The sequence below is a fragment of the Macrotis lagotis genome, chromosome 7 (assembly GCF_037893015.1).
Source record: "Macrotis lagotis isolate mMagLag1 chromosome 7, bilby.v1.9.chrom.fasta, whole genome shotgun sequence".
Classification (NCBI taxonomy): domain Eukaryota; kingdom Metazoa; phylum Chordata; class Mammalia; order Peramelemorphia; family Peramelidae; genus Macrotis; species Macrotis lagotis.
In genome coordinates this window covers 192,932,722-192,960,192 of record NC_133664.1, presented here as the reverse complement: position 1 = coordinate 192,960,192, position 27,471 = coordinate 192,932,722, and the positions used below count along the sequence as shown (strand labels likewise).

Sequence of the window (27,471 nt, the reverse complement as noted above, 5' to 3'; positions counted from 1 at the left end):
AGAAAGAAGCAAATATGTAGAGATGCCAGTACCTTGAACATGACCTTATATTTAGCTTGCATCACTAGAGACTTCAGGGAAATTCTGCTTGTGTGAAATTAGAGACTTAAGATTTCTCATTCCCAATGGGAGAGCTCAGTCATAAATTTAAATTATTTGGCAAATTCTAATCTGTATAATTTCTTTAATTTTTCAATCACCTTGGCCATATAGGCTTTTTTTGCTATTCAATATTTGTGGTGGTCTTTGTATAAACTAGAATTTGGTTGAAAGGGAGTCAAATCTTTGAATGTAGCCTTTGAAATACTTTTTCCACTTCTGTATTCTGCCTCCTTAACTGAATCCCTACACATATTTCTGATTAGTGAAATATTTTCTTCCTTAAAGGCTCAACTCCATTGCCATCTTCTCCATGAAGCCTTTCCTGATTAATCCCACTTAAAAAAAAAACTTTTCTTTTTGAAATGTTAGTGCCTGTTTGACTTTTTCTAAGAACTTGTTCCCCTATTAAATTGTAATTATTAGTATAAACATTCCACCCACCTCTACTTAAATTGCATGCTCCTTAAAGATAGGCAATATTTCACTTTTTGTCTTTGTATCCCCAATACTAAGAAAAATACCTGGCAAATTGTAAATATTTGAATATTTGTTGAATTGAATTAAACACTAACATTTATCAGAAATTTGTTCAAATAAAGTTAAGAATAAGCTGTCCTACAGTGTGAACTGTGAATAAAACTATGTGTTTCCTGAAGGTTGTGTTTTTAAACGTTCTTTGCATCTCCAGTGCTTAGCAGAGTGCCTAGCACTTAAAAAATACATGTTGACTGGTTGCTAATGACTAAGTCTATAAGAATACTCAATATGTGAAACAGATAAATTTTCCATCTGTTATTATCCCTATGCCCCACTATTTCCTAAAGTGGTTTTTTTTTTGGTTATCAAGATATAATACTAGAAAAATCTAACTATTTAAAAATGTTAATACATTTATCACTTTTGATCCACTCTGCAAAAATCCTACATCAAACTCACATCACATCGCTTTTCCTACCTCATATTCTAGTCTTTCCTATATCCAATTTATCCTACTTTCAGATTACAAAATTCACAAATATCTCCACGAAGCTACCTCCTAGATAAAATTGATATCCAGTCTGATATTCAAAGTTCTCAATAATTTAACTTCAACTTACATGTCCAGCCTTTCTCCATTCTCTCCTACCTCAATAATTTCATTCAGACTGTCACCCTTTCCTGCAGTAGATTTCTTCAATATCATCACCTCTCAAAAACCTGATCTGCTTTGAAGATTTAGCTTTTGTTTCCCCTTCTTTCATAAAGTCTTCCCTAATCTAAAGTTGATAGTGTTCTTCCCCATATTTCTTGGAGCATTTTGATTAGACCAATCTTTTTGACTAAATATTCCTTCTAGTGCCAAACTATTTTTGTACACAGATTATCTCCTTAATTTAGCCTAAAAGTTTTGCAAGGGCAGGGACCAAGTTCTTTTTGTAATTGGTGTGTCCTCTGAGCTTAGTAAGTTGGCACATACTTAATATACAGTTGATGAAACTGAAATATTAGCTTTAGAAAAATTACCTTTATCCATGCATAACAGTGGTAATGTGTATTGTCCAAGAAATTCATTTGAACCTATTGTAGCCTGATTCTCAGCAACAAAACGAACTAGTGCCATTTCTGGGGCATGAATGGTAAATGTGAAAGTTTCATTCCATCGAGGAGTAAAAGCTGAAATAAAAAATAATATAGTCAAAGAAATACTCATCTTTAGATAAAAGGTTAATTTATATCCATACCTTTTCTTGTATAGCCTTATAAGACTTACAATGTCAAGAAAATTTGTTATATCTCATCTTTGATTCTAATTCAATCATCTTTTTCAAATTTAGGGTGACTGGTCTGTACGTTCTATAATTTTTAAAAAAAATTCTTAACACTCTCCAAAAATGTATACTTTCATATACAAAGAATAGAAAAAGATAAGTATAAGTGAAATGAAAAATTTTCTATAACAGACAATTTACTTGAACAAGAAAAAAAGACTATGAAAAATTCAGCATGTTTCCTTCATAGCTATCCTGTTTGTCTGGGTTTCTTTCTGTTCTCCTCAGTGCATTATTTTTAAAATGTTTCAACTTCTGGTCAAGGTGGCAAAGGGGAAGCCAGGTACTGTTTCTTTTAGCTCTCCTGGCTTTTCCTCTGAACCAACAAGAATCAAGTCTCTTAACAGATTTTGGATTGATAGAACCCACAAAAGAAAGAAGAGAACATCTCTCAGCAGTGGTGAGAGGAGGAGTATGGGCAGCCCAGCAAACCAGCTGCAGGCTGAGGTGGGAGATTACCCTGAGAAGCACAGTGGCAGGAATGGAATCCTTTGCTATTTGCGTGCAGGGGGAACTAGGAGAGCTCCAGTGTGGCTCCCTAGGACACCATCTCAGCCAACATGACTGATCTGAATGGAAACTGCAAGCCCCTGGTATTCCCAGAGGAACCCCCTATATTCCTGTGGGAGAGGCTGGCATTACCCAATACAAACACAGAAACAGCCCCAGGTGTTTTCACCTTTACCCAATGCCAGGTGTGGGCAGGGGACTTCCCCAGCACTGCCTATTCAGAGACCCTCTGGTGTTTCTAACCTGAATGCTTAGCCCAGAGACTGAACTACATGAGGACAGCCCAGATCCAGTCCCAGATCTAGGGAGTGGGCCACTGACACTCCCAACACAGACAATCCAGAGAAAGTTTATGGTATCCCTGAATGCTCTGTCCATTGAGCATCCCCCTGCAGTGAGCAAGGCCTCTAGGGTTTTCAACACCAAAGGTCTTCAAACCAGTCCCTCACCCAAAACCTCAGGGAAAGATTAAAAAATCCCCAAATGAAGAAAAGCCAGCACAAAGCAGAGTCTATTAAATGTTACCTTGTAGAAAAGGACACTAGCTCAAAAAAGAGGGTGGAAGGAATGCTATATGTGAAGATTCAGAGAGAAGATGCATTGTTCTCCAGCACAGAAAGACTTCTTAGAAAATATCAGAAAAGAATTTAAAAATCAAATGGAGGCAGCTAGGTGGCACAGTGGACAGAGCACCAGCCCTGGTGTCAGGAGGACCTGAGTTCAAATCTGATCTGAGACACATAATAATTACCTAGCTGTGAAACCTTGTGCAAATCACTTAAACCCATTGCCTTGCAAAAAACAAAATAAAAAATCAAATGGAAAAAGTAGGAAAAGAAATGCAAGAGAAAAATAATATCTTACAACCAAAAAAGACAGAAGACAATAAATTCTTTTAAAATACAACTGGACATGTGCAAAAAGAAAATAATTTTCCTCAAAAATACAATTGGCAAATGGAAAAAGATAAGCCCTTTAAAAATAGAATTGAGGGGCAGCTAGGTGGCGTAGTGGATAAAGCACTGGCCTTGGAGTCAAGAGTACCTGGGTTCAAATCTGGTCTCAGACACTTGATAATTACCTAGCCGTGTGGCCTTGTCCAAGCCACTTAACCCCATTTGCCTTGCAAAAAAAAAAAATAGAATTGACCAGATCAAAAAGGAGATGCAAAAGTTAAATGGAAAAAATACCACCCTGAAAAATAGATTGGGATTAGTGGAATTTAATGACTTCATGAGACATCAAGAATCTGTTAAACAAGATTAAAAAATAGAAGAAAATGTAAAATATCTCATTGGTAAGACAACTGTCCTGGAAAATAGATCCAGTAGTAACAATTCAAGAACAGCACTACCTGAAAACTTTGATCAAAAAAAAGAGCCTGGATCCATTCTTCAGGATATAGTTAAAGAGAACTGCCCCAATATCAGGAACTAGAGGGCAAAATAGTCATAGAAGGAATCCATCAATCACCTGCTAAATGGGACCCAAAATGAAAATATCAAGGTTAATGTGACCAATCCTGCAAGGGGACAGAAAGAAGCAATTCAAATACCAAAGAATCATAGTCAGGATTACACAGGATCTGGCTGCATCACACTGAAGGATCAAAGGGTCTGAAATATGATATTCTGGAGAACTTAGATTATAATCAATAATTATCTTTCTAGCAAAGCTTAGCTTTCTCTTTCAGGGGAAAAATAGACTTTTAACAAAATAGGTGATTTTCAAACATTCCTCATGAAAAAAACAGAGCTAAACAGAAAATTTGATTTTCAAACAGGAGACTCAAGAGATTCATGAAAAGGTAAACAGGGAAAATGAATAAGACAGCTATCCAATAAGATTAAGCTGATTGCTTGTGAAGGAGATTTTAATTAACTCTTGTGAATTGTAAATCTATTCAAGAGAATCTACTTAGACTGAAAGTACAGACATTCACAGTATGTGCATAACTTTGATGTAATGATTTTTTTATAAAATATTTCATTAAAAATGGGTGGACTACAAAGAGATGGGGGGAAGGGGGAGATCAAATGGGGTATATTACATCACATGAAGAAGTACAAAGGACCTATTGCAATAGAAGGAAAAAAGGAAGAGGTAAAAACTGCCTGAATTTTACTCTGATCTAATTTAGTTCACTATCAGTTGACTTTAGAAATGTATCTTAACCTTTCAAATATTAGGAGGGGGGAAAGCAGGGGGAAAGGGAAGAAGGGACTAGTAGAATGGATGGATGGAAAAAGGGGGAAAGGGAAAGGGGAAAGAAGAGTGAGAGTGGTGGATAGAAGAGGCAGTATTCAGAAGTAAAACATTGGGAGGAGGGATAAGGTAAAAGGAAGGGAAAAATACAGATGAAGGGAGATAACATGGAAGGAAACAAAGAGTTAGTAATTATAAGTGTGAAGGTGAATAGGGTGAACTCTTCCATAAAAGAGAAGTGGATAGGATACTGGATTAAAAAACAGAATCCTATAATATGCTGCTTATATATATATATATATATATATGTATATGTATATATATATATATATATATAAACAGAATCCTATAATATGCTGCTTAATATATATATGTATATATACATATATATACACATATATACACATATATACATATATGTATATATATATATATATATATATATATATGTATATATATATATACAGAGTCAAGGCTGGAGCAGAATATATTATGCTTCATCTCTGAGGTACCACCTCACACCTTTCAGATTGTCCAATTTGACAACAAAGGATAATGATCAATATTGGAAGGGATGTGGGAAATCTGGGACACTAATGTGTTGGTGGTGGGGTTGTGAATTGATCCAACCTTTCTGGAGAGCAATCTAGAATTATGCCCAAAGGGCAATAAAAATGTGCATACCCTTTGATCCAGAAATACAACTACTGGGTCTATACCCTGAAGAGTTCATGAAAAGGAATAAAAATCTCACACATACAAAAATATTCCTAGCAGCTCTGTTTGTAGTGGCAAAGAAATGGAAATTGAGGGGCTACCCATCCTTCATTCTTTTCTCAAAGAAGACTATGATATCAGGGAGGTGATGCCATGACAAACACTTGAGTTGAATTTGAGGAAAGGTGGGGGGAACTGTACTAAGTTACCAGCCTCACTTTCTCCTCTAGAGCCATCTGGGTCCCTTGATTAGATATGAATCAGGATGCCTGGAGATGACTCTGGATGTGAGGCAATCAGGGTCAAGTGACTTGCCCAAGGTCACACAGCTAGTAAGTGTCAGAGGCTGGATTTGAACTCTTGTCCTCCTGATCCCAAGGCCAGTGCTCTGTAATTAGGGACAACTTTAGGGGATTTGTGATGGAGAATACCAACTGTACCCAGAGAAAGGAATTATGTAGTTTAATCAAAGACCAAAAATTATTATCATCAATTTTTGAAAGTTGTACGTATTATTATGTAATTTTGACCTCACTAATGTTTTATTTCTTCTTTTTGGATCTCTTTCTTCTCTCAATACATTCAGTTTGGATCTATGTTTATCATGGAAGCAAATGTAAAGACTATATCAAATTTCCTTTTGTTGGGGGGAGGAGGAAGGGAAGGGGGGAGAAAAAATGTAAAATTCAAAATCTTGCAAAAAGAAAGATTGGTACAAACTACCACTGTATATAACTGGAAAATAAATAAAATATCTATATAATTTTTAAAAGATTATATTATACTTCAGCTGAAGTGAAAAAAAAAGCAGGGAGAACAATCTTTATCTCAGTCAAAACAGGTGCAAAATTAGATCTCATTGAAAGATAAGGAATGAAACTACATCCTCCTAAAAGGTACCATAGACAATGAAGCAATTTCAATAATAAACCTATATGTACCAAGCAGTACAGCACCCAAATTCTTAGAGGAGAAGCTAAATGAGTTACAGGAAAACATAGATAGCAAAACTCTACTGATGGGGGACCTCAACTTCCATGTCTTAGAATTAGATAAATTTGACCATAAAATAATCAAGAAGGATATTAAGGAAGTGAATAGAATGCTAGAAAACTTAGATATGATAAACCGCTGAAGAAAAATGAACATACATAGAAAGGAATATACCTTTTTTTTCTGGGGTACATGGCACCAACACAAAAAATTGACCATGTAATAGGGCATAAAACATCATAGTAAAATGAAGAAAGGCAGAAATATTGAATGCATCCTTTTCTGACCATCATGCAATAAAAAAAATCCACATGCAATAAAGGGCCATGGAGAGATAATTCTAAAGCTAATAGGAAACTAAATAACCTAATTTTAAAGAATGAGTGGATCAAACAATAAATCAGAGAAAGAATAAATGATTTCATCCAAGACAATGACAATAACAATACAACAAACCAAAACTTATGGGATACAGCCAAAACAGTTATTAGAGAAAATATTATATCTCTAAATGCTTGCATGAATAAAATAGGGAGAGGAGATCAATGAACTAAGCCTCCAACTAAAAAAAGTTAGAGAAAGAACAAATTAAAAATCCCCAATACCAAATTAGAAATTCTGAAAATTAGAGATAAATTAATAAAATCTAAGTCAAGAAAACTTTTGAACTAATAATTAATACAAAGAATTGGCTTTATGAAAATACCAATAAAGCAGAAAAAAACTTTTGTTAATTTGATTAAAAAAAGAAAGAAAATCAATTTACTAGTATCAAAAATAAAAAAGTAACTTCACCACCAATGAGAAGGAAATTAAAGTAATAATTTGAGAACTATTTTGCCCAACTATATGCTAATAAATCTGATAATCTAAAAGAAATGGATATCTTCAAAAATATAAACTGCTCAGATTAATGGAAGAAGAAATTAAATACTTAAATAACCCTATGTCAGAAAAAGAAGTCAAACAAACCATCAATGAACTCCCTAAGTAAAAAAATCTCTGGGGCCAGATGAATTGACAAGTGAATTCTACCAAACATTCAAGCAAAAATTAGTTCCAATTTATATAAACTATTTGAAAAAATAAGTTAAGAAGGGGGTCTGCCAAATTCTCTTTATGACACCAATATTGTGCTGATAAACTAGGAAGAGTCAAAGCAAAGAAAGAAAATTAAAGATCAATTTCCCTAATGAATATGTACGCAAAATATTAACAAAATGATTACAACAAGTTACCACTGGAATAATATACTATGACCAAGCAGGATTTATACCAGGAATACAGGGTTGTTTCAATATGAGAAAAAATATCAGCTTAGTTGGCCATAGAAATAACAAACATAACAGAAATAATATGATTACCTCAATAGATGCCAAAAAAGCTTTTGACATAATACAGTATCCATCCCAATTAAAAACACTAGAGAGCATAGGAATAAAGGGAATGTTCCTTAGCATAATAAGCAGTATCTATCTAAAATCATCAATGAGAAACATAGGTAATGGGGATAAGCTAGAAGTATTCTCAGTAAGATTAAGGGTGAAACAATGATACCTGTTTTCACTACTGTCATGCAATATGGTTAACAATATGTTAGCAATAAGAGAAGCAATAAGAGATGAAGGGGGCAGAGCCAAGATGGTGACAAGAAGGGATCCAGTCTTAGGTGCTCTATGATAAAACTTGAAACTAAGGACTCTAACTAAACTTTCAAGGGACATAACCCATAAAGGGACCCAGTGAGGCAGTTCACCTACTCAAGGTAAACCTGGAAAAGAACAGAAAGGCTCTGCTCCTCGGGGTCAGAGGGGCAGCCCGCCAGAGGGGTGGCCTGCCAGAGCAAAAGAACTTCAGCCTCCCAGAGGCAGCCCCAGGGCACTAGAAGCCGTGGCTCACAACAGTGGGGGAGTCTCCCGAGCTGCACCCTGGGGAGCACCAGGCATAAAGTGGGGGAACAGTGGGGGACCTCTGCCAGAGCTAGAATATGGAGCCCAGCAGCTTGGTCTTTTGACAGCCCAGATGCAGAAACAGAAGGAGGCAGAGCTGGTAAGCAGGAGCCTCCAGGGCATGAGCCCATTGAGCTGTGGGAGGGGAGTGAAGAGAGACTGCCTAGCTCTGTCCTCTGCCTCTGGAGCAGGGCTCTGGGGCTCTGACCACATTCAGATCCTGATAGCACTCTAGGCCCCCCCATAGAACAGCAGGGCCCCCCCACCTCAGCCCCGTGGCAGAGGGGGGCGCTTATGGTCATTCACAGACCAGGAGGGAGGACAGAGCCTCACACACTGAGACCCTTGTGGGAGTGGCCCAAAAGCTCAGGAAGCACCCCAGAACCAGGACCAGGCTGGGAAAATGAGTAAGCAGAGAAACAAGAGGAAGACCATTGAGAAAAATTTTGCATATGAGCCCAAGAAGGATGAAAATACTCAGTCTGAAGATGAGGAAGCACAAGCTCCTGCATCTTAAGACTCCAAGAAAAACAGAAATTGGGCTCAGGCTATGACAGAGCTCAAAAAAGACTTTGAAAATCAAATGAGGGAGTTGGAAGAAAAACTGGGAAAAGAAAGGAGAGAGATGCAGGAAAAATATGAAAATGAAGTCAGCAGCTTAGTCAAGGAAATCCAAAAAAATGCTGAAGAAAATAGCATGCTAAAAACCAGCTTAGGTCAAATGGATAAAACAGTTCAAAAAGTTATGGAGGAGAAGAATGCTTTAAAAAGCAAAATTGGCCAGATGGAAAAAGAGATAAGAAAACTCTCTGAGGAGAACAAATCCTTCAGACAAAGAATAGAAGTCAGGGAAATTGATGAATTTACCAGAAATCAGGAATCAGTACTTCAAAACCAAAAAAATGAAAAATTAGGAGAAAATGTGAAATATCTCATTGAAAAAACAACTGAGATGGAAAACAGACTTAGGAAAGATAATTTAAAAATTATTGGAATACCTGAAAGTCATGATCAGGAAAAGAGTCTTGACATCATTTTCAAAGAATTACTACACGAAAATTGCCCTGATATTCTAGAAGCAGAGGGCAAAATAGAAATGGAGAGAATCCACCAATCCCCCCGAGAAAGAGATACCAAAAAACCAACCCCTAGGAATATTATGGCCAAGTTCCAGAACTCCCAAGTCAAAGAGAAAATATTACAAGCAGCCAGAAGGACACAGTTCAAATATCATGGAGCTGCAGTCAGGATCACACAGGACTTAGCAGCAACTACATTGGAAGCTCATAGGGCTTGGAATACAATATACCAGAAGGCAAAAGAGCTTAGAATGCAGCCAAGAATGAACTACCCAGCAAGGCTGAATGTCCTCTTCCAGGGGAAAAAATGGACTTTCAATGAACCAGGGGAATTTCAAATGTTCCTTTTGGAATGGGCAGAGCTGAACAGAAGGTTTGACCTTCAGATACAGGACTCAGGTGAAGCATGGAGATTGGAGGAGAGGGGGAAAATATGAGGGATTTGATGATGAACTGCATGTATTCCTGCATAGAAAAATGACACTGATAATACTCATATGAACCTTCTCAGTTAATAGAGCAGGTAGAGAGAGCTTTTATAGTTGAAGCACAGGAGAAAGCTGAATTCAAAGATAAAATATGGTGTAAAAATGGAGTCAATAAAAAAAAGGGAAATGTAATGAGAGAAAGAAAAAGGAGAGGGGGAATAGGCCAAGATATTTCATATAATAAGATTTTTTTATTACACTGAGCTATTGCAATGATATGGAAGGGGGAGGCAAGGGGGAATGAGGGAACCTTTGTTCTCATCAGAGGTGGCTAGGAGAGGAAACAGCAAATATACTCAATGGGGTATAGACATCTGGAGTAAGAAGGAGGGGGGGACAGGGGGAAGGGGTGGGGATGTGAATAAAGGAGGAGAGGATGGACCATGGGGGAGAGTGGTCAGATATAACACATTTAGTTTTTTACTTCTTGCAAGGGGCTGGGATTGGATGGCCTGTGCGGGACCATAGGGCTAGGTGTATTCTGGCCCTAAGGGGTGGTATGGGGGCTCAGAGCTTCTTGGCCCCAGGACTGAGGATCTGTCTGCTGCACTACTCAGCGACTCTACAGCAGAGTCAGAGTGAAAGAAGAGAGAAAATATAGTACGTGGTAGTGGAGAAATAAGGAAAGAGGGAGTTGTGATCATCAATGGCAACGGTAGAAAAATATGGAAGTAACTTTTGCAATGGACCTATCATTAAGAATGCGATCCACCCATGACAGAGTTGTTGGTGTTGGAACAAAGACTGAAGTACATTTTTACTATTATTATTTGGGGGAGGGTGCAGGGCAAATGGGGCTGGGTGGCCTGCCTGGGGCCACATAGCAGGGTGATCTTTGAGTGTCTGAGGCCAGATTTGGACCCAGGTGCTCCTGGCTCAAGGGCCAATGCTCTGTCTGCCACCCCTACTATTATTACTATTTTATTTTATTTTGGGTCTTTTTTTTCTTCTTTTAGGTTTTTGCAGGGCAGTGGGGATCGTATAGTTTGTATGTCACAGAACTGGGTGATTGTTGGGTCTATGGGGCTGGATGTGGGCTCAGATGCTCATGGCTCCAGGGCTGGTGCTTTGTCCATTGCACCACCTGGCCAATTATTACTATTTTTTTTATTTTAATTTTTTTCTCTCCCCTTTATCGCCCAAGCAAGTCTATATTCATGGGGGGGGGGGGGTATTTGGTTTACTCTTAAACAAGAGTATTTTATTAATATAAAAAACATTTGTACAAAATGAGAATAAAAAAATTAAATTAAATTAAAAAAATAAGAGATGAAAAAAATTTGAAGGAATAAGAATCAGTAATGAAGAACCAAAAATCTCACTCTTTGAAGAGAACTCTAGAAAACTATCCAAAAATCTACTGGAAAAAATTAATAGCTTTAATCAAACCACAGGATATAAAATAAACGTACATAAATCCTCAGCATCACTATATATCATTACAAGGATATAACAGCAAATCCCATTTAAAAACTGCAGACAATATAACATATTTGGGAGTCTACCTATCAAGGCAGACTCAGAAACTTCATGAAAACAACTATAAAACACTTTTCACACAAAAAAATCAGTTCTAAATAACTGGACAAGTGTCAGTTGCTCATGGATAGGTCACGCTAATATAATAAAAATGATAATTATACCTAAATTAAATTACTATCATACCAATCAAACTTCCAAAAAATTACTTTAATGAGCTAGGAAAAAAGTAACTGAATTCATATGAGGGAACAAAAGGTCAAGAATATCAATGAAATTAATGGAAAAAATGCAAAGAAAGGTGACCTAGCCATACTAGACCTAAAATTATATAACAAATTATCAGTCATCAAAATTGTTTGGTACTTGCTAAGAAATAGAATGGTAGATCAGTGGAATATAGAATAAGTGCAAAAGAGACAGCAGTAAATGACTCGAGTAATCTACTATTTCATAAACTCAAAGACTCCAGCTTCTGGGATAAAAATTCATACTTCAATAAAAACTATTTGGAAGATAGCATAGAAGAAACTAGACATAAATCAACATCTCACACCCTATACCAAATTAAAGTATATATGGGTGCAGGATTTAGATATAAAAGGTAATATTAGGAGAAGAAGGAATAGTTTAGCCATCAGATGTATGGAAAGGGGAGCAGTTTATGACCAGAGATTTATAAAAAAACAAACTGGATAATTTTGATTACATTAAATTTAAAGTTTTTCCACATACAAAACAAGAAATAGGGAAACAATTTTTGCAACTAGTCTTTCTGACAAAAGAGTCATTTCTAAAATAGAGAACTGAATCAAATTTATAAAAAATAAAAAGTCATTCTCCAACTGATAAATTGTCAAAGGATATGGAAAGGCAATGTTTAGACAAAGAAATCAAAACTATCTATAGTCATATGAAAGATTGCTCTAAGTCATTATTGATTAGAGAAATACAAATTAAAACATCTCTGAGGTACCACTTCACACCTCTCAGATTAGCCAATATGACTAGAAAGGAAAATAATCAATGTTAGAGGGGATATAAGAAAACTGGGACACTAATGCATAGTTTGTGGAGTTGTGAACTGATCCAATCTTTCTGGAGAGCAATTTGGTAATATACCCAAAGGGCAATAAAAATATGCATACCCTTTGATCCAGCAGTACTGTGTCTAAATCTTGAAGAGATCATGAAAAAGGGGGAAAATACTATACGTACAAAAATATTTGTAGTAACTCTTTTTGGAGTGGCAAGGAATTGGAAATTGAGGGAATGTCCATCAATTGGGAAATGGCTGACGAATTATAGCATATGTATGTGATGGAAAACTATTGTTCTATAAGAAATCATGAGGAATGGGATTTCAGAGAAGCCTGGAAAGACATGCATGAACTGATACTGAGTTGAGCAGAACTAGAAAAACATTATACACTGTAACAACAACATGGGGTGATGATCAACTATGATGGACTTGTTCATTTCAACAGTACAATAATCAAAGATAATTTTAAGAGACTTGTGATGGAAAATACTTTCCATAACCCACAGAAGGAACTGCAGAGTTTAAGTGAAGACCAAAGCTTATTATCTTCAATTTTTAAAATTTGCCTTATATATTGTCATTTTTCCCTCTAATTTTTCTTTCTTCAATTTGGATCTGAATCTTCTTTCACAAGATAATTATTATGGATCTATATTTATCATGGTTATAAATATAGAACCTCTATCAGATTTCTTTCTGTTGGGGGAGGAAGGGAGGAAAATGTAATACTTAAAATCTTGCAAAAAAAGATTGGTAAAAACTACCATTGCATATAGCTGGAGAAACAAATAAATAAAATACCTTTATAAATAAATAGAGAGAGAGAGAGAGAGAGAGAGAGAGAGAGAGAGAGAGAGAGAGAGGAGAGAGAGAGAGAGAAAGAAAGAAAGAAAGAAAGAAAGAAAGAAAGAAAGAAAGAAAGAAAGAAAGAAAGAGAGAGAGGGAGGGAGGAAGGAAGGAAGGAAGGAAGGAAGGAAGGAAGGGAGGAAAGAAGGAAGGAAGGAAGGAAGGAAGGAAGGAAGGAAGGAAGGAAGAAAGAAAGAAAGAAAGAAAGAAAGAAAGAAAGAAAGAAAGAAAGAAAGAAAGAAAGAAAGAAAGAAAGAAAGAAAGATGTAAAAGTTAAATGTTTCACAGGTCAGTTTTTCTTTCTCTTACTTTTTGGGAGAAATGCTATTGTTAGTTTCCATATTTCAATTGAAATGCCCCCAAATCGTATATAATAAATAATCAAATGAAATTCACACTTTTGTCTATACTTTAAAATGTGTGTCCCATTCTGTTCCACAAGAAATGGGTAACATACTTCATTCATGATGTTCTTTGTGTTCCTCTTCAGTCATAATCCTGAGTGTTTTTCTTTAAAATATTATGTTAATATCTCGATAGTTCTACTGGTTCTTTACTTTATGAACCTAGAGTTCAAAGCTAAATTAAAGAGTCTTTCCAGTTTGGTGATTTGGGGAGAAGAGTTACAAATTGTTTTCCAGAATGACTAGACCAGAGCACACCAGTAGTCCACTTTTCCTGAATCATCAACAATTTTCATTTTCCTGATTTGACTGATGTCAAAGTTCTTTAAAATTTCATTTCAACCAATCAATAAACATTAAGTGCCTACTGGGGATACTTACACAGATGAGAAAAAAAAAATAATGTTTGACCACAAGAGCTTGCAATTTAATAAGGGAAGAAAACATACAAAAAGAAATCCAAAGAGTAGAAAGAGTGTGTTGGGGTGGGGGGGGGGGAGGTACCCTGTCTGAGACCATAATGAAGTCCAGAGTAATATAGTTAATGAGAAAAGAAGAAAGGGATAACAGGGAAAAAAACATCTTTAAATGTAGGCTTTGGGAGGACTTCTTTTCTCTTCTCCCCAGTTCTCCAATCAGAGAGGTAGAGGAAATTCATAAGGTGTGAGTACCAGGGATGATAGGAATCTCCCAGAATAATTTCTTTTAATTATTAGTGATTTTGGAGCATTTTTTCACATGAATGTAGCTAATTTGATTTCTTTAGAGATTTTTTTCATATAATTTAACTGTTTATTGGAAATATATGTCCTTTTTTATATAAATTTTTGATGTTTTTTATTTCTTCCTTCAATATCCTTAATATCCTTCTTTTTCCATATAGTTATTCCATATGGCATGTAATAATTTTCAAAGACAAAAAATGAACAATCAACATAACTTATAAACAAACTTTAAAAACTCCTAAAACAAATATAATGTACAATATCTGTGGACCCAGCCTCCATGAAGGGATAGGTTGAAGGTATGTCTTTAATCAAGACTTGCAGGTTCTTAATAATTTTGCTATTCACTTGAGTTTTTTTCTTTAGGTAGCTGGGCTTTTTTCATTTACAAAGCTGTAGTCATTGTACATTTTTTTTGACTCTGCTTATTTCATTATTAATCAGTACATATAGATTTTTTTCCATACTTCTCTGTATTCATCACATGCATAATTTCTTAAGCACGGTGATATCTTACTACATTTATGTCCCACAATTTGCTTAGCCATTCCCAAAGCAATGGCTATCTATTTTTCCCCCAGTTCTTTTCTATCACAAACATTTATACTAGAAATATTTTCATGGAGAGAACCAAACTCAATTTTGTATCATTGCCAATGTGTTTTACAGCTGCTAGAGTTAAATCTCATATTCCTGTAAGTCATGTAATTTCAGGGTTTTGCAGAATGCAGGTGGATGCAACCAATCAGAGCCCCCAAAATCTGAGAAGTCCCTAAATCTAAAAATAGTAATGCTAAAAATACTATCTATACTTTACTATAAAAGCCATTGTAAATCTTTAGAGATGTTGAGCATAGCATGTGTGTCCTGGATCTATTACATATTTTGCTAACAAATTGCATAGTTCAGATTTTGTTTCTGCAGTTATTATAAATTCACTCATGACAGGTATATATGGGCACTTACTCCTTATGATAAAGTTTCCCTTAGATCTAAGCCAGTACCACATTCTCTAGTTCAAAGGAAATTAACAATTTAGTCACTTTATTTGCATGATTCCAAAATTATTTCCAAAATAAATTGTACCATTTTACAGCTCATCAAAAGTATATTAGTGTGCTAATTATCCCCCAACTCCTCCAACAATGACTACTTTCAATTTTTTCATCTTTTTTTAAAAATTTTTTTTTATTTCAGGCAATAAGTTTAAGTGACTTGCCCAAGGTCACACAGCTAGGCAATTATTAAGTGTTTGAGGTCAGATTTGAACTCAGGTCCTCCTGAAGTAATTTAGGTAAATAGGTAATTTACATTTTCCATTTCATCAGATACTATTATTGAGTTCCACTGCTTCTGATGCTCCTTTGTCTAATCTCTTTCATAGATCTATAACTCTATTTTTAAACACAGTACCAGATGGTTTTGATGAAGGTTGCTTTATAATATAGTTTGGTCTCCAAGTGTTTTTCACCTTCATTCCTATTTCTTTTCATCTAGAATTTTTGTTTTACAAATGAATTTTGTTATTATTTTATTAAGTTCTTTAAAGCATCCCTTTGGTAATTTGATTGTCATAGCATTGAAAGTATAAATTATTTTCTGTAAGATTTTCACTTTTATTATACCAGCATGACCTAGCCATAAGTACTGAAGAGTCCCCTCAACTATTTAAGTATTGTTTATTTCTTTAAAATTTAATTCTTATAAGTCTTTTTCATATATTAACAGATTGATTCCCCAGATACTTTACACATTTTATAATTATTTAGGATGGGGTTTTCCTTTCATTTTTTGTTTAATTTTGTTATTATATAAAAATGATTGTGGTTTTGATTTTTGGCTTTTTTTTGCAAGGCAATGGGGTTAAGTGACTTGCCCAAGGTCATACAGCTAGGTAATTGCTAAGTGTCTGAGGCCAGATTTGAACTCCCAGGGTTGGTGTTCTATCCACTGTGCCACCTAGATGCCCCCAATTTTGATTTTGAGAGTTTATTTTGTAGCATGCAATTCTGCTAAAACTATTAATTGTCCATTTAGCAATTTTGCTGATTCTCTAGGATTTTTTAAGCATTCTATCCTATCAACAACAAATAGAGATAATTTTATCTTTACTTTGTGTATCTTTATGCTTTTAATTTGTTGTTGCTAGAATGTATAGAACTATACTAAATAATAGTAAGGAGAATGGCATCCTTTATTTACTCCCATTTATTTTTACTTCTATATTTTTTAGAAAAGGTTCTAGTGAATCCCTACTGGACATGATGTTTGCTTTTGATTTCAGATGAATAGTTTTTATGATATTAAAATTTCTCGGGCGGCTAGGTGGCATAGTGGATAAAGCACCGGCCTTGGAGTCAGGAGTACCTGGGTTCAATCCGGTCTCAGACACTTAATAATTACCTAGCTGTGTGGCCTTGGGCAAGCCACTTAACCTAATTTGCCTTGCAAAAATCTAAAAAAAATTTCTCTATGCTTATATTTTGTAAGGTTTTTAGTGCTTTGCAATGATTAATTCATTTTATCCTCACAACTCTGGGTATCCGCATTTTACAGATAAGGAAACTGGGCAAACAGAGGTTAAATAAATTGCCTGAGATCACAGTGAGAAAGTGTCAGAGGCAGGATATGAACTTAAGATCTTCCTGAGAGACTCCTGGGACTTAAAATGGTAAAGCTGAGAAAGAGCTACAACCAAGCTTTCTCAACCCTCCCTTCTAAACAGCTTTAAGATAATGCCTTCAAACTGAATCCCAGAGTAAGAGAGTCAAGAAAGGTCAGAGTGACACATTCTTCCACCCCAAAACAACTTAGAAGGTCTGAAAGATAGGGAAAGCACTAGCACTGGGATAGAGCCAGCACAGAGCCAATGTAGATGCAACATCTCTGGAAGGACTTCATGGCAGTGACAGAATTAGCCATCGATTTAGGAATTCTCAATCCAGGGATGTAAGATGATAGGGCAATCAAAAAAAAAAAAAAAAGATTGCAAAGGGACCATATGCTAGACTAGATGCAGAACAGGATGCCATTTAACAACTCAATTGCCTAAACTCATTCTCAGATAACAGTTCATCAGTGGAGAGAAGCACTTTTGGTCAGAGGGAGCAAGAGCCCTAAGGAACAGTATTGCCTATAGTCCAAGAGGGCAGAGGCTCTGAAGAATATTATCATTTACCATTCCAAGGGAACAGGGACTCCTCTTCAGAAAGGAACAAAGCACAGAGCTGAGAGTAATATGAAACCTTTCCACAAATCATGCTACATTAGGAGCATGGAAAGCTTCCATCCTCTAAAATTAACTCTGAAAACAACAGTGCAAAAAAGGTTTGGGACACTGCTCACTCTAAACACCCACACTGTGAAGAACCCATGTTCTTCATAAAGTTTCAAGTCAAGAAATAGGTTGGCAAACTGAGTGAACAACAACCAAAAAAACGAAAATGACCATAAAAAATCCTTCTCTGGTAATAGGGAAAAGCAAGATATAAACTTAGAGGATAATGTTGTCTAAAGAGCTACATTCAAAGCTTCAACGGGGAAAAAGAATTGAAGTCAAGTCTTTTTCCTAGAAAAGCTTTAAAAACTATTTTAAAAATCAAATAAGAGTGGTAAAGAAAAAATGGAGGAAATAAATGAGAGATGTTAGGAAACTTATGAGACTTAGAAAAGCTTGTTGTCATTTTTTTCTTGAAGAGGACCAAAAGAGGATCACTATGTTGGAGTCAAGGTGTAGCATGTCTGATTCTAGATGAGCAGATCAAAATGAATTTAGAAAATTCTACCACAGGTTGGACAAAAATACTATATGAACTTCTTGTTTGTAAATTTGTACATCTCACATGTCTTTTAACCTACTCTAATTCTACTTCACTCATAGACAGTGGCACTTTCTTTGATATAGACAAGATATGCTGGGGAATACTTTGCCAGTATCTCTTATGCTCAGTGACCTTAGTGGATTTAGCCAATACTTAATTTTATACTGAATTTGGCAAACTGATTGTTAAAATGGCACTTGTAATCAGGGTTCTCTTTAAGGTGGGTACATGGGCAGTCACCTAATGTGGAAATCACAAATTTACATTGCTTATCTGCAAAATAGCATTTTCTATGCACCTGGAATAGTGTTCATTCCTTTCACTGGAGAAAAAAATTTGATGGAACTATGCTTGCAATATTTACTCATTTCTTAAAAATCATTGTAACTTTGATGAAATACTATATTTTAATTCCCTTGTTTTTGTTACTTCAGTAAATAAACATATAACCTAAAGAGAAAAAGTGCCAAACTGGGGGGTGATAAGCTGTCATTTGTTTCTCCTTTGTGTATTGCTCAAAATTCCAAGATATCGTGAGTATGCTGGTGTTCCCTTTATGAGGAAACTAATAGGAAGCTGGGGCATACTGAATCAACAGAAATATCAATATCAAGAGTTATCTTATCACCCATTTTTGGAAACCATAAAATTAGAAGAAAAAAAGAATTACAATAGGTAAAAAGAGGTTTGACTCTACATATGTTCCAACATTGGCTGCTGTGTTCATGTGGCTGCTTTCACTCCATAAGGATACTTTTGCTAATGAGTAATACACCATGATCTAGTTTTGTGTACCTCTTTTATTGTTCTTATTTGAATATTAAATGCATGAAATATTAAACTACCTTTCAGTATATCTTTTTGTATTCTTAAAATGGTCATTAGGGCAGAGAATCAGTTGTTAATTTATTTGAATCCCACCACTACCCATGCTATACAATGAATTCCAAAATTCTTCATAGAGACCTTGAGAGTATCCTTATATTGCTTCTTCTGATCACTGAGTGAGAACCTACCTTGTGTAAGTTCTCTAAAGAAAAGTCTTTTAGGTAAATATACATTTGGCATTTTAACAACATAACCAGTTCATAGGGGTGCACTCTCTGAAATAAAATTTGAATGCTTGGCAGTTTAACTCAAGAAAGGACCTCAGTGACTGGTACCTTGTCCTTCCAGATGATCTTCATAATTTTACTAAGATGATTTCAATGGAAGCAATTTCCTGGAATGGTGCTGATATATTGTCCATATTTCACAGGAAGACAATAATGAGTTCATCACAATGGTTCTGTCAATCTTCAGTTGCATAGGCAGTCTAATATACCTTCTTTCCCACACTTTCATTCAGAGTCTCTCAAACATGAACTAGCTCTGGTAATGTGTGGACATTCCTGGAAAGTATACCACCAAGGGAAGTAAACATCCACAGTATTCAAAATTTCTCCACTTGCCAAACTGATAGTTCTATGCATGGACAAAGTGGTACTGGCTAGTGGATAATCTATGTTTTCTTAGTATTAATTAGTAATTCTTGGCAATTAATTAGGCCAAAATTAGCATAAGCATCAGAGAATCAAGCTATGCTTGATTTCATCTCAACCTCAGAGGCCACATTGAGTGAATAAATAACAGCTTGGATAAAAGATGTACAAAAAATACTGAAAAAATAATACTTTCAAAAGCATAATTGGTCAAATGGAAAAAGGATCACCATGGAAATTTTAAATTTAGAATTGGGCAAATAGAAGCTAATGACTCTATGAGACACCAAGAAACAATAAAACTAAGACAAAAAAAGGAAAAAAATGAAAGTTAATGTGAATTATTTCATTGGAAAAATACATTGGGGAGAGATAGAGAGATTTAATAAATTAGGAAAACATGGGAAAAACTCACCTGTCAAATCTTTGCATAAGAGAAGAGATAGCAAGAGATAAAGAGGATTATCAGAAAAAGTAGATAGATTATTTTGATTAGATTAAGTTATAAAAGGTTTTGCACAAGTATAATCAGTACAACCAAAATTAGAAGGAAAGCAGAAAAAAAGAGAGGAGGGAGGATTCATAACAAGTTTCTCTTATAAAGACTTCATTTTTCAAAAACAAATATAGGGAACAGACAAATTTCTAAAAATTAGTATTCTTCAATTAGTAAATGGTCATAAGATATGAACAAACATTTTTCAAAATGAGTAATCAAAACTCTCATTTAAAATGCTCTAAATCACTATTGATCAGAGAAATGGAAATTAAAACAACTCTGGGGTACCACCTTAACACCCATCAGATTATCTAACAAGACAGAAAGGAAAAAAGATAAATGATGAAAGTGATAGGGAAAAATAGGGACTCAAATATATTATTGATGAAATTGTGAACCAGGCCAACCTCTCTGGAGAATAATATGGAACTATAGCTAAAAAAATTATAAAATTGAAGCAAAATCCAACAATACCACTGTTTGCATCCCAAAGAGATCAAATAAAAAAAGAAAATGACCTGTTTGTACAAAAATATTTATTGTCTAGTTGTTATGTCTAACTTTTACTGACACTAAGGACATCAGGCCTGTCTATCATTCACTGTCTCCCAAACTCATAGTTATTACTTTCATGACACTATCGATCCACCTTATCCTCTGCCATTCCTTTTTCCTTTAGGCTTCAATTTTTTCCCAACATCAAGGTCTTTCCAATGAGTCCTGCCTTCACATTGTTTGCCCAAAGTATTAAAGTTTCAACTTCAGTATTTGTTCTTCAAAGGAATCATCTAAGTTCTTTCATTATAAACTGATTTAATCTCCTTCCTGTCCAAGAGACTCTCAAGTCTTCTTCTCCAACAAAATTTGAAAGCATTGATTCTGGGGTTCTCACCTTTCCTCATAGTCTCGTAGTCAGACCAGGCTATTGGAAAAATCATAGCTTTGCCAACACAGATCTTTGTTGACTGCAGCGTCTCTGATTTTTAGTGCACTGTCTGAGGAAAGTCATAGCTACCCTTCCAAAGAATAACAATCTTTTAATTTCATGAGTGCAGTATCTGTTTGCAGTGATCTTTGAACCCAAGAATATTAAATCTAATCCTATTTCCATTTCTTCTCTCTTTGTTGCTAGTTAAGTTTCAAGTTAGTTTTTATACTCTCCTATTTTATCCTCTTTACAAGACTTTTCTCTTTATGCCATCAGAGTGGCAGCATCTGCATAGTTGACATTATTGGTATTTCTTCCAGCAACTTTAATTCCAATGTTTGATTCATCCAGTCTTGCATTTTGCAAATATATATTCTGCTTATAAGTTAATTTAGTTGAAATATTAAACCAAAATTATATTTCATTTTAACTATTGCTTCTTGACCCACATATTATTTCCTTAGGAGACAAGATGATCCATTTTTTGAAGACTTGCCACATTTTGTTATAATCTATACAAGTACTTCACTGTTGTCAATGAAGCAGAGAATATTTTTTTCTGGAACTTCCTTGTTCTCTCCAGAATACATTGTCTCTAGTTCCACTGCTTCTTCAAGAATCAGCCTATACTCTGGTCATTCTGGGTTTACATATTACTGAAACTTAACTTGAAGAATCTTAAGCATAACCTTGCTGGCATGTGAAATGTGTTCAGTAATTTGGGCATTCTTTTGCATTGCCCTTCTTTAGGGCTGGGACATAAACTGATCTTTTTCAATCCAGTTAGCATATTATGCCTGCACCTTAACATTATCATCATCTTTTAGAATAATTTTAAATAGCTTAGCTGTAATTTCATCACCTCTGCTAGCTTGTTAGCAATGTTTCCTAAGGCTCATTTGACTTTAGATCAGTAACTACAGCATCATGGTTACCAGTGACATTTAGATCTTTCTTGTAAAGTTCATTTCTATATTCTTGTCACTTCTTAATTTCTCTACTTGTTAAATCCCTCATAACTTTACCTTTTACCATGCCCATTTTTTGCATGAAACTCTTGATATTCTAAAATTCTCAAAGAGATCTCTTCCTTCCCATTTTGTTGTTTTCTTCTTTGTATTGTTCACTTAAGAAAATTTTATTTCTCTTTGCCATCTCTGAAATTCTGCATGCAGCAGGCACATCTTTCTTTCTCCTTTACTTTGCACTTTGCTTCTTTCCTCAGATATTTATAAAGCCTCAATATTTTGCTTTCTTGCTCTTCTTTTTCTTTGGAATGTTTTTTGTTGCTGCTTTCTGTACAACATTGTGAATTTTTGTCAATAGTTCTTTAGGAACTCTATTAGATCTTATACCTTAAATCTATTCATCAATTTCACTATATATTGATAAGAGATGATATTTAAGTCATAACTATATAGAATGACCCCACTCAGAAACCCCAAAGATATTGAAATGGTTTGTCATTTTCTTCTCCAGATCATTTAAGATGAATGGGTTAATAAGTAAATAGGTTTAAGTGACTACCCCAGGGTCACACAGAAAGTGTTTGAGGCTGAATTTGAACTCAGATTCTCCTGACTTCAGGGTCAACATTCTATCCATTAAGCTACCTAGCTGCCCTAGAAGATGTAGCTCTTTATAGAACTGATCAACTTTGGACTCTTTGGCATTGGGTGGTAGGTATGTATGGACTTGCATCACTGTGATATTCATGGTTTGCCTTGGATTCAAATGATATTCTGTTATTTTGAGATTATACTAAGAATTGCTTTATTTATGTTTTTATTAACTATGAAGGCTACTCCACTTCTTTTAAGTAATTCCTGCCCTCTGTAGAATTAAATTCACCCATTCCCATCCATTTAAGCTCAGTGATACTCAAGATGTTGATGTTTAATTTTTTATTTCCCATTTGACTATATCCAACTTACTTTGGATCATAGATCTTTCATTCCAGGTTCTGATGTGATACCAATCTTTACAAAATGGGACTTTCATCACCAGACATATCCACAGTTGAACTCCCTTTTGTCTTTGTCAGTCACTTCATTCTTTCTAGAACTTTCTAGAGCTACTTGTAGAGCTGATTGTTTTCTATTCTTCCCAGTAAAGTATAAAACACTTTCTGACTTGAGGGACTTATCTTCTGATATCATATCTCTTATCATATAATACTATCCAGGAGATTTTCTTTGCAAAGTTATTGGAATGGTTTACCATTTCAGAAATCTTCACTATGACCTATCCATCTAGAATAATACTGCATAGCATAGTTCATAGTTCCATCATGCTACACAAACCCTTCTGAGATAACCAAACAGTAATCCAAATGGGCAAAATCACTTATAGCATCTAATTTTGAGGTGGCAAAAATTCAAATTGTAGAAAGAATGAACAAGCCATGATGCAGGACTGTAATAAAATACTATTGTGCTATAATTATAAACAGGATGGATTCAGAAACTCATATGATATGATGCAAAATGAAGTGATCAGAAACAAGGAGAATATTGCATACAGTGATAGAAATATTACAATAATGATCAACTATGAAAAACTAACTTACTCTGATCAAGACAGTGAGCCAAAGCAATTCCAAAGGGACCCAAGATGAAAAAATGCTTTCTCCTTCCAGAGATGACTGGTGAACTCTTGAATACCAATTAAGGCATACTTTTTTTTCACTTTAGCTTTTTGTGGGATTTTTTGGCAACATAGCTAATATGGAAATATTTTTGCATGAATTAACATTTATAATTGATATCACATTATTTGCCTTCTCCCTAGGTGGGGGATGGGCAGAAGGAAGAGAGAAAATTTAGAACTCAAATTTTTTAATGAATGTCTTTAAAATAGTAAATGCAATTAAAAAATTAATGAAATTTATATATATATATATATATATATATATATGTATATGTATATGTAATTTTAAAAAAGATCTCCCTGACTCTGGGTCTTATACTGTATTGTCTGAACTGCCTAGCTGCTGTCAAGTGTCCCTGCTTCTCCGCTCTCCTGCAGAGATCTATTTCATATCATCCAAAGCTGTCAAAGCACTCACTATTAAGACCTCAGATATTTATGTAGTTTGGAGCTTGAATCTTCATGACACTACAAGGAAAGAAGATGGACTGGGCTGTGAAGCTGTGTTTTTTAATAAGTTTTAAGGTCTTAGGGGATACTGAGTTAACACAATTTAGGCATTAGTTCATGTAGTTTTTTTTATCTTCCTTTGGGTCCCCAGTGCCCAATACCATGGAGACTACTGGAGTTGTTTTATATTTGTTGCATTATTTCTGCTTTAGAAATGTTTGAGATGCAAAAATCAGAGAAAATGTCTCTCCCTCTGTCTTGTTCACCTGATCTGAGGTGTTCATATGATTACTTAACATTTTTTTTATATTTGAATCATTTAATTATTTTCCATTGGAAAAACTAAGTGATAGAGATGCTTAAATGATTCACCCAAGGTCATATAACTAGTTAGTGTTGGACTCAACCTTTTCTCCAAACCTTTCAACCCCTTCACCTAGTGATTATTCTAGTTACCTTAAATTCAAAGTCCAAAGGTGATAATTATTATAACTCTTCAATCTGGAAATTATGCAGTTTTTTAATCTTCCTGTATATCCCTCAAAACAAAAATCTGTCTTATTAACATCATAAGTCTTCTAGGGATGATAGCTATGACTGGCTATGAATCATAGAATATTGCAGCTACCAAAAAAAATCATCATTTCAGATCACTGAGCAATCGAGAGATACATTGTAGGGGGAAAGACATATTACTATTATTTTGATGATGACAATGATCATAACTAGCATTTATTTATATACCACCTTCAATGTGCTAGACACTGTACTATATACTTCATAAATATTATCTCATTTGATTTGCACAACAACCTTGAAAGGTAAATCTGACAACTATTACTATTTTACAGTTAAGAAACTAAGGTAGATAGTGACTTTCTCAAGGTCATATAGCTAGCAAGTTCCTGAAACTGAATTTGAATTTATCTTCCTTATTCAATATCCAGAGTTTTAGCTACTATATCACCTAGCACTTACCATATCCACAGATCGGTTGAACTAAGGAGTAATTATTTATAAAAAGAAATTAAGATAATATCAAGGAGTTTAATGACTGGAAAGGTAGTGTAACTAACAATCTTTTTTACTACCCATATAATGGGAAAGCATCCTAGAATGTACATAAGACTGCTCCATAGAAGTTTTTGTAGATGCACATGATTAGGAGTCACAAAGAATTAAAAGATATGGATTGATTGGGACCTGGATCATTAGAAGGAACACCCATATTAACACAGAGATTGAATTACAATATCGAGAGTTCTAGTTTCATATCCAGGTATTACTCTCTTATGAATAGAAAATCATTCTATGCAAGGGGCCACCTTTGCTAATTTTTTGGAGCCAAATTTATCTACCCAATAACAAAAACATCCAAAATTACAAATCAAACCCTGATCTTTTTTTCTGTTACTTAATACATATTAAAAATGAAAAATAAGCAAATCTAGAATAAATAACAGCACAAGGGATAACACAACTCTTAGAATTCCTTTTGCTAGAATTCCTCCTCTGCTTTGTGTGGTCTTCATTAAGGCACATCATAGAATGCTTCCCCCACCCTTTTTTGCTGAGTTCTTTCTGTAGTCCTGAAACAGCCTTTCCCCCAGTATGTCTAATTTGTACTTGAATCCTAATGCAGACATACTGCAGATAGTTATTGCAGTCCTAGGGATGCTGCTAGGATACTAATGAGAAGTTTAAATCCTTCAACCTTCCAAAGTTCACAAGGTTCTCTACTGGTCAAGGACAGAAGAAAGAAGGAATTTAATCTCAGGGAGTTGGTTAGAACTATACTCTCTTTTTTTCTGGAAAATTATTGAATGCCAAGATTCTGAGCTTATATGAATCAGTTCCTTTTTCCTACTTCCCATCTAACTTAAAGTATATTTGTTTTGTGTACAAGCAAGCTTTTGCAATCGATGAATTTCATCTATATTATAATTGAAGAGAAACATGGTTAATGTAAGATCAATACACATGCATAGCTATAGAAATATATAGATATACATTCATATATATTTATCCTTTACATGTGTTTGAATATATACACATAACATGTGAATTATATGTATATATGATCACAATATATAAATTATATACATATAATGCATATATATTTATATGTACCTATATACAATATACATATTAATTATTACATATTATGTATGTAATAGATATATAATGTGTGGATTACATACTTATATAATACTTAACTATATGTATCATTGCAAGCATATGCATGCATCTTTGTACATGGATATATTTTATATCCTTATATTTTGGTCATTTGTGAAATAGCAGAGATGAGATCTAATAATTACAAATATTTATATGTAAATAAAACAAATACAGCTAAAATTAGAATGGAAGTAGGTAATTGGAAAACATTTGTAACAACTTATTCTGATAAAGGTCTAATTTTCAAATTATGTAAAGAATTGATTCAAGCTTGTTCAGAATCCAGATATTAAATAATCTGCCAGTATAAAAGAGAATGCAATTCCAGTCAAACTCCTTAAAGTTAATTACTTCCTCTCTATGTACCAATCAAAATTCCAAAAAAATTACTTGCCAATCAAAATTCCAAAAAATTTCTTTAATGAGTTAGAAAAAGTTGTAAGTAATTTCACATGGAGAAATAAAAAGTCAAGAATTTCCAGGGATTTAATGAAAAAAAAAGTACAAAAGAAGGGGGCTTAGTCCTACCCAATCTAAAATTATATTATAAAGCATCAGTCATCAAAACTGTCTGGTATTGGCTAAGAAACAGAGGGGTGGACCAGTGGAATAGACTAGGTGCAAAAGCAGGAAATAATTATAGTGATCTGCTGTTTGATAAACCGAAAGAGTTGGAATAAAAACTCTCTCTTTGAAACAAACTGCTGGGAAGTTTTTTTGGAAGTTAGCATGGAAGAAACTTAGATTAGACCAACACCTCACACACTATTCCAAGATATGGATACAGGATCTAGACATAAAAAACAATACTATAAGCCAATTAGAAGAACAAGGACTAGTTTACCTGTCAGATCTATGGAAAGGGAAGCAGTTTATGACTAAGGAAGAGATGGAGAGCATAACTAAAAACAAATGATGATTTTGATTACATTAAATTAAAAAAGTTTTTGCATAGATAAAACCACTGCAACCAAGATCAAAAGAAATGTAGTAAACTGGGAAACAATCTTTATAACTAATGTTTCGGACAAAAGACTCATTTCTAAAATATACAGAGAATTGAGTTATATTTAAAAAAAAAGCCATTCCCCAGTTGACAAATGGTCAAAGCATAT

The 27,471-nt window shown here is 34.6% G+C and overlaps 1 protein-coding gene across 6 annotated transcripts in view; it reads right to left on the bottom strand.

Annotated features, from left to right (window-relative positions):
- The window catches only part of PLCZ1 (phospholipase C zeta 1), a 121,592-nt gene that overhangs the window by 8,438 nt on the left and 85,683 nt on the right, over window positions 1-27,471 (bottom strand). For 5 of the 6 annotated variants that reach the window (XM_074194350.1, XM_074194351.1, XM_074194349.1 and 2 more), the window contains one exon: window positions 1,606-1,755. In XM_074194350.1, the coding sequence (XP_074050451.1) occupies window positions 1,606-1,755 (150 nt within the window). Of the gene's footprint in view, window positions 1-1,605; window positions 1,756-19,331; window positions 19,560-27,471 lie in introns of those variants that run through there. The other variant, XR_012470162.1, reaches the window with a different exon arrangement.